This window comes from Trichechus manatus, unplaced genomic scaffold (assembly GCF_000243295.1).
Source record: "Trichechus manatus latirostris isolate Lorelei unplaced genomic scaffold, TriManLat1.0 scaffold00035, whole genome shotgun sequence".
In the NCBI taxonomy this organism is placed as follows: Eukaryota; Metazoa; Chordata; class Mammalia; order Sirenia; family Trichechidae; genus Trichechus; species Trichechus manatus.
Window position 1 is genome coordinate 9,294,823 of NW_004443971.1, and position 14,303 is coordinate 9,309,125.

General features: G+C 51.0%; 1 protein-coding gene across 1 annotated transcript; it reads left to right on the forward strand.

The window, feature by feature from the left end:
• The first annotated feature begins 1,798 nt into the window (after window positions 1–1,798).
• On the forward strand, window positions 1,799–7,782 carry AVPR1B (arginine vasopressin receptor 1B). Its single transcript, XM_004375214.3, has 2 exons — window positions 1,799–2,870; window positions 7,460–7,782. Exons 1-2 carry the CDS (start codon window positions 1,928–1,930, stop codon window positions 7,780–7,782), a joined length of 1,266 nt encoding a protein of 421 aa, XP_004375271.1. The 5' UTR covers window positions 1,799–1,927.
• Window positions 7,783–14,303: the final 6,521 nt, after the last annotated feature.

Genomic DNA, 14,303 nt, shown 5'->3' on the forward strand with positions numbered 1-14,303 from the left:
TGTAGATGGGAATGAACCACAATAGAGAGTCTGAAAACAATTACCCAGAAGGAGCCAAATCCTTGAGAAGCTGGAAGCATGGGCTGCAGAGCACCAAAGGAAGATACCACAGTATCTCAGGGGAGAAATGGTGAGTGTTTGAACTGTGACGGTCGGGATGCAGTAGAGATGAATTTGTAGGCTGTTTAGGAGGTAGAACCTTCAGGAAGTGATGCTAATTGGATGGGTGATTGGTGACATGTAAAGGGGAGTATGCTTTGAATAAAAGGCAAGATAAGAGGACTGCCTACAATTATAGCCCCTGCCCTTTCTGAGTCTTGCACCACGCTATTGTTATTCCTAATGAACCTCTAATTTGTTTTAGGAGAAGTCTCAATAATCCACCTGCAGGTTTACGGAAAATAGGAATTCCACCACAAAAAAACCTTCTCTACTGAGCTGTAAGCTTCCTCTGGGCAGGATGGTGCTTTACTTTTATTTGCACCCCCAGCACCCAGCACCTCCCACATAGTGGGTGTAGTTAAGTTGGTTATAATGTAAATACTGCGTCTGTGCTGGAAAAGCGCACTGGGCTGGGTTCCAGTCCTCTCCATTGCTCGCGAATTCTGTGGTCTTCTAGAGCAAATCATATAGCTTCTCTGAGCCTCCGTTTTCTACCTCACAAGGTCGTGAGTTCAGGATATCTGAAGTGCCTGGCTATGAAAGGCACTCAGGAGAGGCCAAGGGCTAAGACTTCCCCCAGTGGCGCAAATACCATCGTACACCGGCCACCACCCCGAATTTCTCCTCTCGTCCATTGTCATCGAGCTCACCAGCGCTCCCGGGTCTAGCTCCTTCTACCCTCCCTCTCTCTCCCGTCACCACCATCCTCCCTCCCATACACGCCCAGATCTTTTCTTCCTCCCTCTAGGACTCCAAATCCCCTACCAGTGGGGGCTGACTTTGCTCCAAAGAACCGAGGGCTCCGCCTGGGGGCGCTGCCTCGCCCACCTGGCCAACCCTGCAGATTCTCGGACCCTTCCCGGGCTAACGGAGAGCCCCAGGCAGGTGGCGCGCCCAACAGCGCTGCCAGCCGTAGGGTTTCCGCTTGGGTGGGAAGAATGTGACACCCACTCACCCACCCACCCCCGCCGCAGCCTAGTTGTGCACCTGTGTGGGGAGACAGTTGTTCGGTTCTATGAGGTGGGAGCGTGGATGAATTTATCTGTCTGAGGGTCAACTGGTCCTGGCTGGTGAGCGCTTCCTTCGGCGGCCCTCTTCTTTCCCTCTCATCCGTTATCCTCCGCCCCCTCGGTCCCTCCCGCACCCCCGCCCCCAACACACACACCAGCCAACCTCCTCCTCTGGGGTGGCTGCCTGTGAGTCTCACTCCGCCCTCCTCTGCGGGAGCCAACCGGCGAGGGGCCGCGAGGACTGGGCTGGAAGCCCATAAAACCCGCTGGGCCCGGGCCGCCGCGCTCCCGCTGGCCCCAGGCGTGCAGGCTCAGCTGGGCTGCCGGACCTCGCCACCTCCGCGGCCGCGCAAAGAGGAGAGGCAGGCTTAGGTGCATCCGCTTTCCGCTCTCAGGAAAGTTCGGAGAAGTGAATTTGGGGTGGATCTGAGGGTGGTGGCAGCTCTGCCAGCCTTCTTTTCCCTCCAGAGGCGTCACCTGCAGGGCCTTATCCTTTCTTCCCACCTTGACACCCTGCCTCCTGGACTCCTCCTTGTCTTCGCTCCTGGTTCCTCCTCATTTTTCTCTTTCTTATCTCATTCTCCCTCCTCCTCTCGCTGTCCTCTTAACTGTTTCCACCTGTTTTCAAGACCTGTCCCTGTCGTTCCCACCCTTCTTTTTCCCTCCAGCTCAAGCCTTTACCTCGCCGCTCCATCAGTCCATCTAATCTCACCATCCTTCTCCCTCTTCTCTTTCCCTCTCAGCAAATCTCGACCATGGATTCTGGGCCTCCTTGGGCTACTTCCGGCCCCACCCTCGAGGGCACCCACTCTGTCCCCAATGCCACAACACCCTGGCTGGGCCGTGATGAGGAGCTGGCCAAGGTGGAGATTGCCGTCCTAGCCACTGTCCTGGTGCTGGCAACAGGGGGCAACCTGGCTGTGCTACTGATCCTGGGCCAGCCTGGCCGCAAGCGCTCCCGCATGCACGTGTTTGTGCTACACCTGGCCTTGACTGACCTGGGCGTGGCGCTCTTCCAGGTGCTGCCCCAGCTGCTCTGGGACATTACCTACCGCTTCCAGGGCCCTGACCTCCTCTGCCGGGCCGTGAAGTACCTGCAAGTGCTCAGCATGTTCGCCTCCACCTACATGCTCCTGGCCATGACGCTGGATCGCTACCTAGCCGTCTGTCACCCCCTGCGCAGCCTCCAGCAGCCCAGCCAGTCCACCTACCCACTCATCACTGCCCCCTGGTTGCTGGCCGTCATCCTCAGCCTCCCTCAAGTCTTCATATTTTCCTTGAGGGAAGTGATCGAGGGCTCAGGGGTGCTGGACTGCTGGGCAGACTTCCGCTTCCCCTGGGGGCCACGGGCCTACATCACCTGGACCACACTGGCCATCTTTGTCCTGCCTGTGGCTGTGCTCACAGCCTGCTACAGCCTCATCTGCCATGAGATCTGTAAGAACCTGAAAGTCAAGACGCAGGCCTGGAGGATGGGAGGAGGCGGCCAGAGGACTTGGGACAGGCCCTCCCAGACTGTCCCAGCTGCAGCCATGCGGGGGCTGCCCTCCCGGGTCAGCAGCATCAGCACCATCTCCCGGGCCAAGATCCGAACTGTGAAGATGACCTTTGTCATTGTGCTGGCTTACATCGCCTGCTGGGCACCCTTCTTTAGCGTCCAGATGTGGTCCGTGTGGGACAAGAATGCGCCTGATGAAGGCAAGTGGATGGTCTGGGTGGAAGGTGGTGAAGTGGAGAAGAGCACAGGAGGGTGGGTGGGAGGGTTAGTACGGAGGCTGCAGATCCGGTACCTCCCAGGGCCAGGCAGGTGGCATATGAATGAAGCAGGTAAGAAAGATGGTGCTTGTCCCACGTAAAAAGGGGCAACTACAATGCTCATCTAGCTACCTGATGCCACATGAGTATCTTTTGTGTAAAATCTCCTGATTTTAAAAATTTTGGTGACTAAAAAATTTTAAAATACTGTCATGGATTGAATTGTGTCTGCCAAAAATTGTGTGTATCAATTTGGCTAGGCTGTGATTCCCAGTGTTGTGTGGTTGTCTTTCATTTTGTGATTGTAATTTTACATCAAGGAGGATTAGGGTGGGATTGTAACACCACCCTAACCCAGGTCACATCCCTGATCCAATGTAAAAGGAGCTTCCCTGGGGTGTGACCTGCACCACCTTTTATCTCTTGTAAGAGATAGAAGGAAAGGGAAGCAAGTAGAGAGTGGGGGACCTCATACCACCAAGAAAGCAGTGCCAGGAGCAGAGCATTTCCTTTGGACTGGGGGTCCCTGCCCAGAGAAGTTCCTAGTCTAGGGGAACATTGATGAGAAGGCCGACAGAGAGAGAAAGCCTCCTGGAGCTGATGCCCTGACTTTGGACTTCTAGCCCGCTGGACTGTGAGAGAATAAATTTCTCTTTGTTAAAACCATCCACTTGTGGTATTTCTGTTATAGCAGCACTAGATGACTAAGACAAAAAAACTATGTGGCCCTAACAAAGTACAACCGTTGGCAGATTTGACCAACCAACCACCAACTTGCTAGATGAGCTTTATTTATTTATTTTGCTAGATGATCTTTAGTCATAGAAATGGTAGAGCTGAAGGGGATTTTCAGTCATGCAGTCCAGGAGGGCAATTTGTGACCTATGAAATATCTTTCCCAGCACTCTTTCCTCCTACACCTGAACATGACTTTGGACTCCTCAACAGCCTCTTCCAAGTAGTTAGAGTTGGCACAGGACAGCCCTGAAACTTCAAGTTCAACCCTGTCTTAGCTCCCTCCAAACCAAAAAAAAAAAAAAAAAGACCAAACCTATTGCTGTTGAGTTGATTCCGGCTCATAGTGACCCTACCAGTGCTGCTATGACAGAAATACCACAAGTGGGTGGTTTTCAAGAACGGAAATTTATTTCTCACAATTTAGGAGGCTCGAAGTCCGAATTCAGGGCACCGGTCCTAGGGGAAGGCTCTCTCTGTTGGCTCTGGGGAAGGATCCTCGTCTTCGCTTCTGCAACCCTGCCATTCCTGGGCTATCTCCACGTGGCATCTGTCTTTCTCCCATTTGTACTTGCTTCTCTCTGTGTCTAACCTGCTCTTCTTATTTCTCAGATGTGGTTAGGTTGAGGACACACCCTACACTGATATTGCATCATTAACATAACAGAGAAAACCATATTCCCAAATGGGATTACATCCATAGGCACAGGGGTTAGGATTCCAACACGTATTTCTGGGGGACACAATTCAATCCATAACAAACCTCTTCATTCTGCTAATGAGGAAACAGAGGCTCAGAGAAGAAACGTGACTTGCCCAAGGCCACATAGCCAGGGAGTGGCAAAGTGAAGAGTGTAACCCAGGTCTTCTCCTGTCCTGTGTTTCTGCCCCACCCCTGACCCTGGCTCTAGAAGTGGTGAGGAGAGTGTCCTCCCTCCTTGGTGAGAAACAAAACGTGACTCTCCAAGAGGACTGGGTTCCAGGTGGTACATGGGAGGACTTGTTCTGGCCACTTTTCTGGGGTGACACTGATGGTAACCTCCTGAGCTCTAGACACTGCCGGTGGTCTGGCCTTCCAGGGTAAGCTTGTTCTCAGGAAGGTAGGGGCTGTGTCACGGCAGCCTGAGTATTAGAGGGTGGTCCTCTGAGGCACCTGTTCCTGTTGTCCTGAGCAGGAGTGGAGTGTGGGTACAAGCGCAAGCCGACCTGTCTGGGTGGCTGTGCATAGGGGGGACTGTGTGCAGAGCTCAGGATGTACGAAGGGTATAGCATGGAACCGTGCACTATGCACAGTTACTCTGGAAACTTCCTCAGAGTTCACTGACCAGCAGACCCAGGCTACCAGTTCCTAGCAGCTCTTAGAGTATTGCCCCCCTCCCTTATGCTTTTGTTTCTAATCTCATTTTGCTCATCCTAGGTTATGCTCAAGCCAAATGCTTTGCTTTTCTGGAGAGGTGTAATTAGGGGAAGGCTGTTCATGAGTTTTACACAGCCCTGAGAATAAAGCACCAGAACAATGCCAAACGGTCACAGCACCATTGTACCCTCTTAACTACCTTTTCTCCCTCAGTCTGGAGAAGGGCCTGTTTGCAAATCACCCTTTTTGCAATGAACATATTCATTCTAATCACCTGTAGGGACTTCCCTGCTCTGGCCAAGCACAGGACGCAACTTGAATCAAGGCCTTTATAGGCCAAGCTTTATTTACAGCGTGTTTTACTCCCAACAATCGCAAACTTAGCTGATGGCAGCAGGGTTAGGGTGGCTACTCCCCCTTTTCTAGACGAACCTGTGAGAAGGCGGGCATGCTGCCACTCAGCTGGTGGAGCTGTCCTGCTGTGTCCCCCATCACCATGGGCCTGTCCTCCAGCACCTCATCCCTCACCGTGTAGGGTGATTCACCGAGGGCCTCAGAGGAAGGCGTGCAGGAACAAAGTGTTGTCTTGTGGACAGTGTGCTCTCTTAGAAAAATGAAAGCCTTTGGGAGCCTTTTTTGTTGGGCTGAGATTCATTTTCTCAGATTTGTTTTGCAGTATGCGCAGTTCTCCTCAGCGTGCTGGCCTCCTGTCCCTGAGGCTCTGGTTACAGCCTGCCTGTCTCGCTGCCCCTGTCCTGCCTGGAGCTGTGAACTGAGTTACAGCAGTGGCTGTCTGTGGCAGGGCATCATGGGTCTGCCCCCAACGGCTGAGAGTGGAGCGCTGAGCTTCTGCGGATGCTGGTGCTTCCTCTGGGGCACATCTCCAGCCCCTCACTGGGTCTGGCCCAGCTAAACAGATGCTTCCAAATGCAGGAACTGGTGGAACCCCTCTGTTGCTGGCCTAAACAGGCCACTAAGTACACATCAATGGATCAAAAAGGGTTAATGCTTATACCACCTCTTTAGCCAAAGTAACTCTCCAAGTCTTCGGCAGCACCTACTCATTATGTTAACTGGGAAGCAGGGCAGAACCTCAGCCAAACTGAAGGAGGCTGAGTTTGCGGTTGAAGCTGGTCCCTCTTCCACTTACAGGTGCTCCTCCCTCACCTTCACTTCTGAGCTGCCCACCCAGGCCCAGATGCCGTCTAGCAAATGTTCTTACTCTGTGTCTTCCTTTCCCTTGGGCCGCGAGTGGCCATACCTGTGAGCACATCACTGGGCAGTGTGCACAAGGAACCAATGAATCTGAAGCTTTCACAGTGCTTTACAGAGTAGGCACGCAGGCTTTGCCTTTGACTTTGCTGGTTGGGTGCAAACTATGGTGGGGTGCAGGATCTCTATCTTAGTGTTGGAAGACCTCCGTTCAAGTGGTGGTTCTTAGTAACTGTGTGGTAAAAATTGGAAGTTTACCCCTAAGATTTCCTTCCAGCCCTGGCATTGCATTCAATGATTCTACAGCCTCCACTGAAAAAGCAACATGTGACCTGTGATATAGCTGCAATCATGGTATATCTAGAAGGAGGCTGGGAGCCATCTCAGCAGCTTGACTATTGCCATGAGGAGTTTCGTTTAGTCTTTAGAAAGAATATTATACCTGGAAGGAATCTTTTCAGTCTTGGCACCCTCACATTTTGACTGCCCAAGAGAGAAATTAGTTTTTCCCTGAAGGAAAGTGCATTCTCTGGGTATAGGCTCCTGAGGACCCAGACGTGCTGGACCAGAACAGGATGCTTGCATGCCCTGTACCTGGAAGCTGCTCCACTGCTGTAGCTGGAGTTGAATGCATGGGTCCCTGGAGGCCACTCCATCTCCACTGACCGCCCTACCAGGTCCCCAGCCTAGGGCCTTGCTTAGAGTTGGGACTCACAGGCTCAAATGACTAAATGACTGAACAAGTGGGACTGCCCCTGAGGGTTTAAGGTGGACAGAATCCAAAAGGATCTATGACATAAATAAGATGGGTATAAACAGAGCCTGAGCTTGATCCCATAGTCTAGAATCATGTTTCTAGAAGTTGCCTCATCTTAAGTCTACATCCATACGGGGATTCAAGGTTTAGGTTTGGAACAAAGAAAGTTTTTCTCCTATTTAAGCTGGTCCTATCTCTAACTGTGTTTCCCCTCTAACTTCAACTTGGAGCAAACTTCAGCTCCCACCCTTACCCTATAGATACAAAGAAAAAAAATTAGTGAGCTAAGACTTTGGAATCTGGTATCTCGAGTTCAAATCCCAGCTGTGCTTCTACGTAATTATAGGACCCCGAGTAAATCCCTTCTCTCTGGGACTCAGTCTCCTCATCTGTTCAGTGGCGGCCTGAACTCTTTCTCCCAGGTCCCTTCTGGCTCTGCAGTTCTAAGGCTTCACGTGCTTCTCTTGGCAGATTCAACCAATGTGGCTTTCACCATCTCCATGCTTTTGGGAAACCTCAGCAGCTGCTGCAACCCCTGGATCTACATGGGCTTCAACAGTCACCTGCTGCCACATCCCCTTCGCCATCTGGCCTGTTGTGAGGGTCCCCGGACCCAGATGAGCCGGCAACTCTCCAATGGTAGCCTCTCGAGCCGCCGCACCACCCTGCTCACCCGCTCCAGCTGCCCGCCCACCGTCAACCTCAGCCTCAGTGGGAGGCCTGGGCCTGAAGAGTCACTGAAGGACCTGGAGCAGGCTGGAGGGGAGGCCATCACTGAGATGGGCATCTTCTAGCGCCACCTCCCTGGAGTCTGGCATCATCCACAGGGCTAGTGGAGGTTCTCTGTCCATCTCAGGAGCCAGGTGTGAGAGCTGGAAAGGTGAGGGTTGGGGTTAGTGGGAACCCAGTTTGGGCAGGGTAAGGAGGCCAGAACGACTGCACCTACTCTTGGTGTCCTAGCTGCCTCTGGGCTCAGAGCTGCCCTTAGCTCCCAATCTCAGATGTTGGGAGTCGAGAAGGATCAAACTGCCTGAGTCCCTGATCAGGGTGTCTGTGAACATACAGGTGGCAGATGTGGTGGAGGGCCCAGATCTGGGGAAAGCCTAGGATGACACTGTCTGGGTGTCTCCAAGTGACAGGAACCTAGAAGCCTTGCTGCCTGTCCCCATCTTAACCTAACTAGCCCAGCCCAGCCCAACCCAGAGAGAGGAGAAGTGGAAAACTGTGAGAAGGACCCTATTTGGGTCCTGAATTTTTTTTTTTTTTGGTGGAAGGAGGATTGTTTAGTGAAGTGAATGCGTATGTGAGGCTTCACCTGCCCCCGCCCACCTGTCTACTGAAGGGAGGTGGTCTAATGGAGGTGCAGGACTAGTACAGCACCTGGTACCTAGTAAAATGCTGCCAAAGCTCGCTCCGCTTCTCCTCATACCAGCACCCTTTGCGGGGGTGGGGGAGGTGATGGGGAGAAGTTGTTGTATACCCTTGGTGTATACTCTGGGGGTGAGGGTGGGAAGGAGGGGAAGAAAGGAGGAGATTTGCAAATGGTCACAGTGAAAATAAGAGTGAGGGGGCCTCAGAGGCATCAGGGATTGGTTGCTCCCCCATCCCTACCTCCCAGTGATCCAGACTGCACCTTCCTCTGGGCTGCACGAAGGAGTCGTCCTTTGAGAAACAGCAACTTGATTATGGCTCTGGATTTCCTTGAGGCTCTTCAGAGCTTCCATTCAGTATCATATGGATGCTGTGACCAAGTCAGGAGCCCACGTAAATGAATAATTTCTTTTATAAGGATTGGCACGAAGCTGGTTCCTATGAGACAGAGGTTAAAGATGTCCCAAATATCCAGCTTTTCTAAACTGCTCTACCACCCCATCATCTCTAACATCAACTACTCCCTCCCGTCTTTGGGTTCTGTAATTCACTACAACATCTCACAGAACTCACGAATTCTATAAAGGAAATGGCTCACGTGGTTGTGGAGGCTGGCAAGTCCTAAATCCATGGATCAGGTGTAGGCATCTCCTGGCTGCAGGGGCTGACAAACCCAAATCGGCAGTTCAGACCACAGGCTGCTGGCTTACAAGGCTGCAGGAGCTGGAGAATCAGGTCAGAAGATAGGTCATTGGCCCACGTGGCTATGGAGGCCAGCAAATCCCAGAACCAGCAGGTCAGACAGCAGGCCTCTGGCTTAAGTCCCAAGAACCTGTGGTCTATTGATCACAAACCTGATGTGGGATCCAGATGCAGAGAGAGAGAGCCCTGCCAGGTCGTCCACACGTATACCTTAGATGCAGTCCACACCCCAGGGAAGGACGTAATTTGAGTAAGGGTGGGACTTCAGCGATGCCCTTCTGCAAGGCTGCAGCCCGACACACCCTACACCAATCCGGCCTCATCAACATGTAGAGGTCAGGATCCACCACACATAAAATGGAGGACAACCATACAATACTGAGAATCATGGCCTAGCCAAGGTGACACATAACCCTAACCATCACAGGTTCCGTATGCCTTATTTGCATAGTCCCACTCAGTCATTGTGTGTAAGTCACAGAGACCACAGCTAGAAGGGCCATATTAAGTAATTCATTGCACCGCACCAGGATTTGAATCACAGCTCTGCCTGTAGGTACTTGTATGACCTTGGACAAGTCACCTCCCCTCTCTGGGCTGCAGTCTCCTCATTTGTAAAACAGAGATGATCTCTAGGGTCTTTTCTGGCTCTAACCCTCCAAATGCAAGACCAGAAATGATGTTACAGTAGAGAACGATAAAGGACGCTCTAACCAACCAGCTCTAGGAGAATTGTTTGATTTTTTTTTTTATGACAATGACATTTATACCCTTTGACTCAATTCTGGTGTCCGTGGGTCCTGCCCTGGTCATGCTGTCCACTTCTGTCCTTGGTTCTATGATGTTGAATCCTCCTCCAAGGCTGGGAGAGCAGCAGGACAAGGTTGAATCTTGGGCCTTGCCCTGTTCTTCCTCATTACCTCCAGTGGCTCTAATATAAGAGACAGCCCGATGGCGGGAAGAGCACCAGCAGAGAACTCAGGAGACCTGGATCCTGGTTCTGTCACCACCACTGACCACCCTCATTACAATGCTGGCTAATCGTCACTATCTCGGTCATAAGGGTCAAACAAGATTGTGGATGTCAAAGTGGTTTGTAAAGCCATGAGCTCTATACTGACATTAACCCAGTTGTTGTTGTGTCAACCCCAACTCATGGCGACCTCACGTGTGTCCGAGTAGAACTCTGCTCCACTGGATTTTCAATGGATGACTTTTTGGAAGTAGATCACCAGGGCTTTCTTCCGAAGTGTCTCTGGGTGGGCTTGAATTGCCAACCTTTTGGTCAGCAACTGAGCACGTTAACCATTTGCACAACCCAGGGACTCCGTACTAACATAAGGGATTAGTAATCTAATTAAGAGCTCCTGAGAGAAGCTCTAGAAACAGGTTCACTCAGCCACTTACACCTAAGGAAGCTTTACAGAGTGATGTGGCTTTGCAGATACATTTCTTTAAGAGGCCACTCAGCTCTAAGGAATCTCCTTAGGCTTCCTTAAAAGAGAAGAGCCTAAGCTGAGTGTTATGAGTGAGCTAAGTGCCCCACGCTCTTCAGTGCTAGAGAACTGGAGAGGAGGACACAGGCCTCTAATGAGCCCAAGGTTCAAGGCAGGCTGGAGGACCATGGCCCTCTCTTCACTGGGCTCTGGGGCCTGTGTCAGCCTCTGACGTCCAACCTCTTCTTCCCTGTCCGTCTGCCCCAGTGGAGCTGGGCTTAGGAGCCATCCATACCACCTTGAGCTGTTGAATATGCTCCTTCCTCTGCTTATGTAAGGCCCTCCTTTCTTCAGACCACAGTTTGGGGCCCTAGCACCTGTAGTAGGTGCTAAGTAAATCTGGTTCATCATGATGACTGGGAGACAAAGGGGACACCAGCCTTGGACCCCAAAGACCTGGATTTGAGACCAAGTCTCGCCTCTTGTCTACCTGTATGAATTAGGGCAAGCAGTCCAATCTCTCTGAGCAACAGTTTTCTTATCTGTTAAATAAAAAAACATTCCTTGCCTTCTTGGGAGGGATTTGTAAGACTCTGTAGACTATAGAATGTTTTACTGATGTTAACAAACCAAAGCCAAACCCACTGCCATCGAGTCGATTCCGATTCATAACAACCCTATAGGACAGAGTAGAACTGCCCCATAGGGTTTCCAAGACTGTAATCTTTATGGAAGCAAATCTGCCACATCTTTCTCCCGTGAAGCAGCTGGTAGGTTGGAACAACTGACCCTTCAGTTAGCAGTTGAGCGCTTTAACACCTGCACCACCAGGGCTCCCTACTGATGCTAGAGAAGATAATGATAGCCTGGCTACAGATTGCATCTGACGGGTGACTTCCAGGACACTGGGCCTAGGAGAGCTTACAGTTCTGAGAGAAAGAAGAGGAGCCTGGGAGTCAAGGTTCACCAAAGCACCTTCTGTGTCTACTCTTTGCTTTCTATGTTCTGTATTATGTTTTCTGTTTTGCATCGCATGAGGGGAATTTACTCATGGTGGAGACTTCAGGGCACTCACTGTTCCTCCCTGGGAGAGGTTGCACTTGATCTTCTCCAGAAAGCTGGAGCTATCCTGTGATGAGGCTGGTGAAGGGCCACTAGGCACTGGGCTGGAGGCCTCAGGAGCCTATTCCAGGAGGCCCCGGAAGGAAATGGCATGATCTTGCCTGGATATATGATGACAGCTTTTATAGTACCTGTAGGAAGCTCTCATGCATAGTCTGGGCCAGCAGAAGTGCCTTTGATAAGTTTCTGGAAGGCAGGCAGCTGTGGGAAGCAAGAAGGAGGTTCTGTTCTTGTTCTCGGGGTCAATCCCATTTCTGAGAGGTAAGCCCAGGAGACGCTACAGTGTCGTCTCTGGGCTGGGCTCTTTTGTTAAATGTTTAAGCCATTCTGTGGATTTTGTGAAATACAAGTACTGCAGCCCCTTAAGCCCATGTGGGAGCTGGGGGAGAAGGGGTGGGCAGGCCGAGGCTGGCAGGAGGGGTTAGTCTGTGACTGTGGGGAGTTTTCAGAAGGGCTTTTGCTTCTGTTTGGTATAAGTCAATCATTTCCCAGGTGACTGTGTTTTGCATGTAAACCAGTCTTTTATCTGTCAAGGCCTGTAGACTGGACCCAGGTTGCAGCAGCTCACTCCTGGGTCAGGAACCCAGACAGGTGGTTGAAATCTGACCAATACAACTCGTAATATCCAGGAAATTTCTGGACATCTTTGTTTCCTAGGGGCACTGATAACGGGATGTGCAAGGTAAAATAATGTGATCTCCTTGAGCAGGGCCGAGGGTGAAGGGCAGAGGGGAGGGACGGTGACCTCCCTCGTACCCCTTCACTCAGGTTAAGCAAGACACAGAGGAGTGTCCTGGAGTTTGCTCTAGAGTCACAAGGTGGCAGTGTGGAGCTGACAGTGCCTAAACCGTGAGCTTGGCCTGGATGGGGCAGGGAGACTCCTGCCTAAGACTCAGGATGAGGCCCCTTCTCCAGCCAAGTATAACTGAGACTCAGTCTAACACCACCACCATCACCCCTTCCCCACCCCATCAACCTCTCCTGGAGGGTCTGAAGCAATAATGACCCACAGGGGCAGGCTGGGAAACCCACCTACCCTCTCCGCTTTAACGCCTCACCTAACTTTCTCCTAGGTGGCACAAATTGTTAAGTGCTGGGCTACCAACCAAAAGGTTGGTGGTTGGAACCCACCCAGAGGTACCTTGGAAGAAAGGCTTGGTGATCCACTTCCAAAAGGTCACAGCCATGAAAACCCTATAGAGCGCAGTTCTATTCTGACACACGTGGGGTCGCTATGAGTCATAGTTGACTTGATGGCAACTGGTTTTGAGCTTTCTCCTAAAGTCCTAAAGGGTCTTAGCTCCTCATTTGACCCAGTTCTCCTGAGATACCAGGTCATACACTTCTGTCTCTGTAAGCCCATGGGAGATTTATTTTGCAAGAGCAAAAAAAAACAAGAGATTTCTATTGCAGGACGAGACACTCAGTGTAGAAATTCCTCCGTGAGGCAGGAAGACACATCGGTGAGTGTTTGAGGGAGGTAGTAGAGTCACCTTTTTGGGGTGGATCTCCAAAAACCAGATGAGCTGGAGTTACTTTAATGTGTTCTGGTTTAGAGGCTGGGACGTGGGTTAGGAGGCCTCTGGCAAGCCCTTCTGAACCCAGCAGTCTGCCCTGATTCCAGGAGCAAACAAACGCCTCTCTAGTGGTCCTCATGGAAGCGTCCCTCGTGGAATTCGCTGCAGTTCCATGGTGGGCATTTGGATGCTTGCTCCTTTAGAATATGAATTCATTGAAGACAGCTCATAGATATTCTGGTCTACAGTATAGTCCCAGCTCATTGTTGGCACATAGGCAGCACTTAGGATGCCAGTGACATATATTATGGAGGAAGGTGACTTCACTGAACAGGAAGCTGTGCTCCTCAAAGGGTGATTACTCATACAGGCAACTATTTGTACAGATTTAAGCAGCTGACCCTCTAAGCTCACAAAAGTATCACAAATAAAAGGTCATTTTATTTCTAGCAACATGACTTACAATGACTTTGAAGATCCTTTAAATTTGTTAGCTGGCTCCAATGATCAGTTTATTGGCCCAGACTCCTCAGGAGGTAAAACCAGCCCCTCTGTCCACTTACCAGGCCATCTGAGAAGTCATCCGCTGTCAAATCTTTGTAAGCCACGTGGTGGCATCATACTTTCGCTCTATTCTTAAACAGCACTTTCCGTGAATGCTTTCCCCTCACAAACAATCAGCGCGGGAGCTAACGATGTTAACTCCGCAATACATTTATCTGAAAGATTAATCTGCTGTAAAATGTCATACCTTTGAAGCCAAATGTAGCTTCAAAGAGCCTCAGAGTTTGTTATCGACCTTAATCAGATGGTTTGTGGCTTCCTTCAGTTTTGATCTCTGCTGTCTCTGCTATCAGCTGACAGTCTCCGAGTATCACCACTGACCCTGGGCCAGCACAGACACTCCCCTACACTTCCCTTCAGGATGGTGCCTCGAGCACCAAGTGAGAATCTGCACCAGCTCAGGCCTCTTCCCTTTCCTTCTGCCTCTTCTCCATGAATGGATTTTTTCCACCCTCCTTCTAAGCTGACTTTGGAAATCTCCTCTCTCTGGGATGTTTTTTCTGATTAACTCCACCAGATCCTAGCATTCTTTCACCCAGACCTGCCCATCACTGATGGATGGGCTCTGGTCTCCTTGCTCTGTGTAAATTCCCCTTTGTCGTA

Coding starts and splice junctions, on each gene's coding strand:
- AVPR1B (XM_004375214.3), top strand. CDS start 1,928: ATGGATTCTGGGCCTCCTTGGGCTACTTCCGGCCCCACCCTCGAGGGC. Junction 2,871..7,459: donor CAAGAATGCGCCTGATGAAG/GCAAGTGGATGG, acceptor TTCTCTTGGCAG/ATTCAACCAATGTGGCTTTC.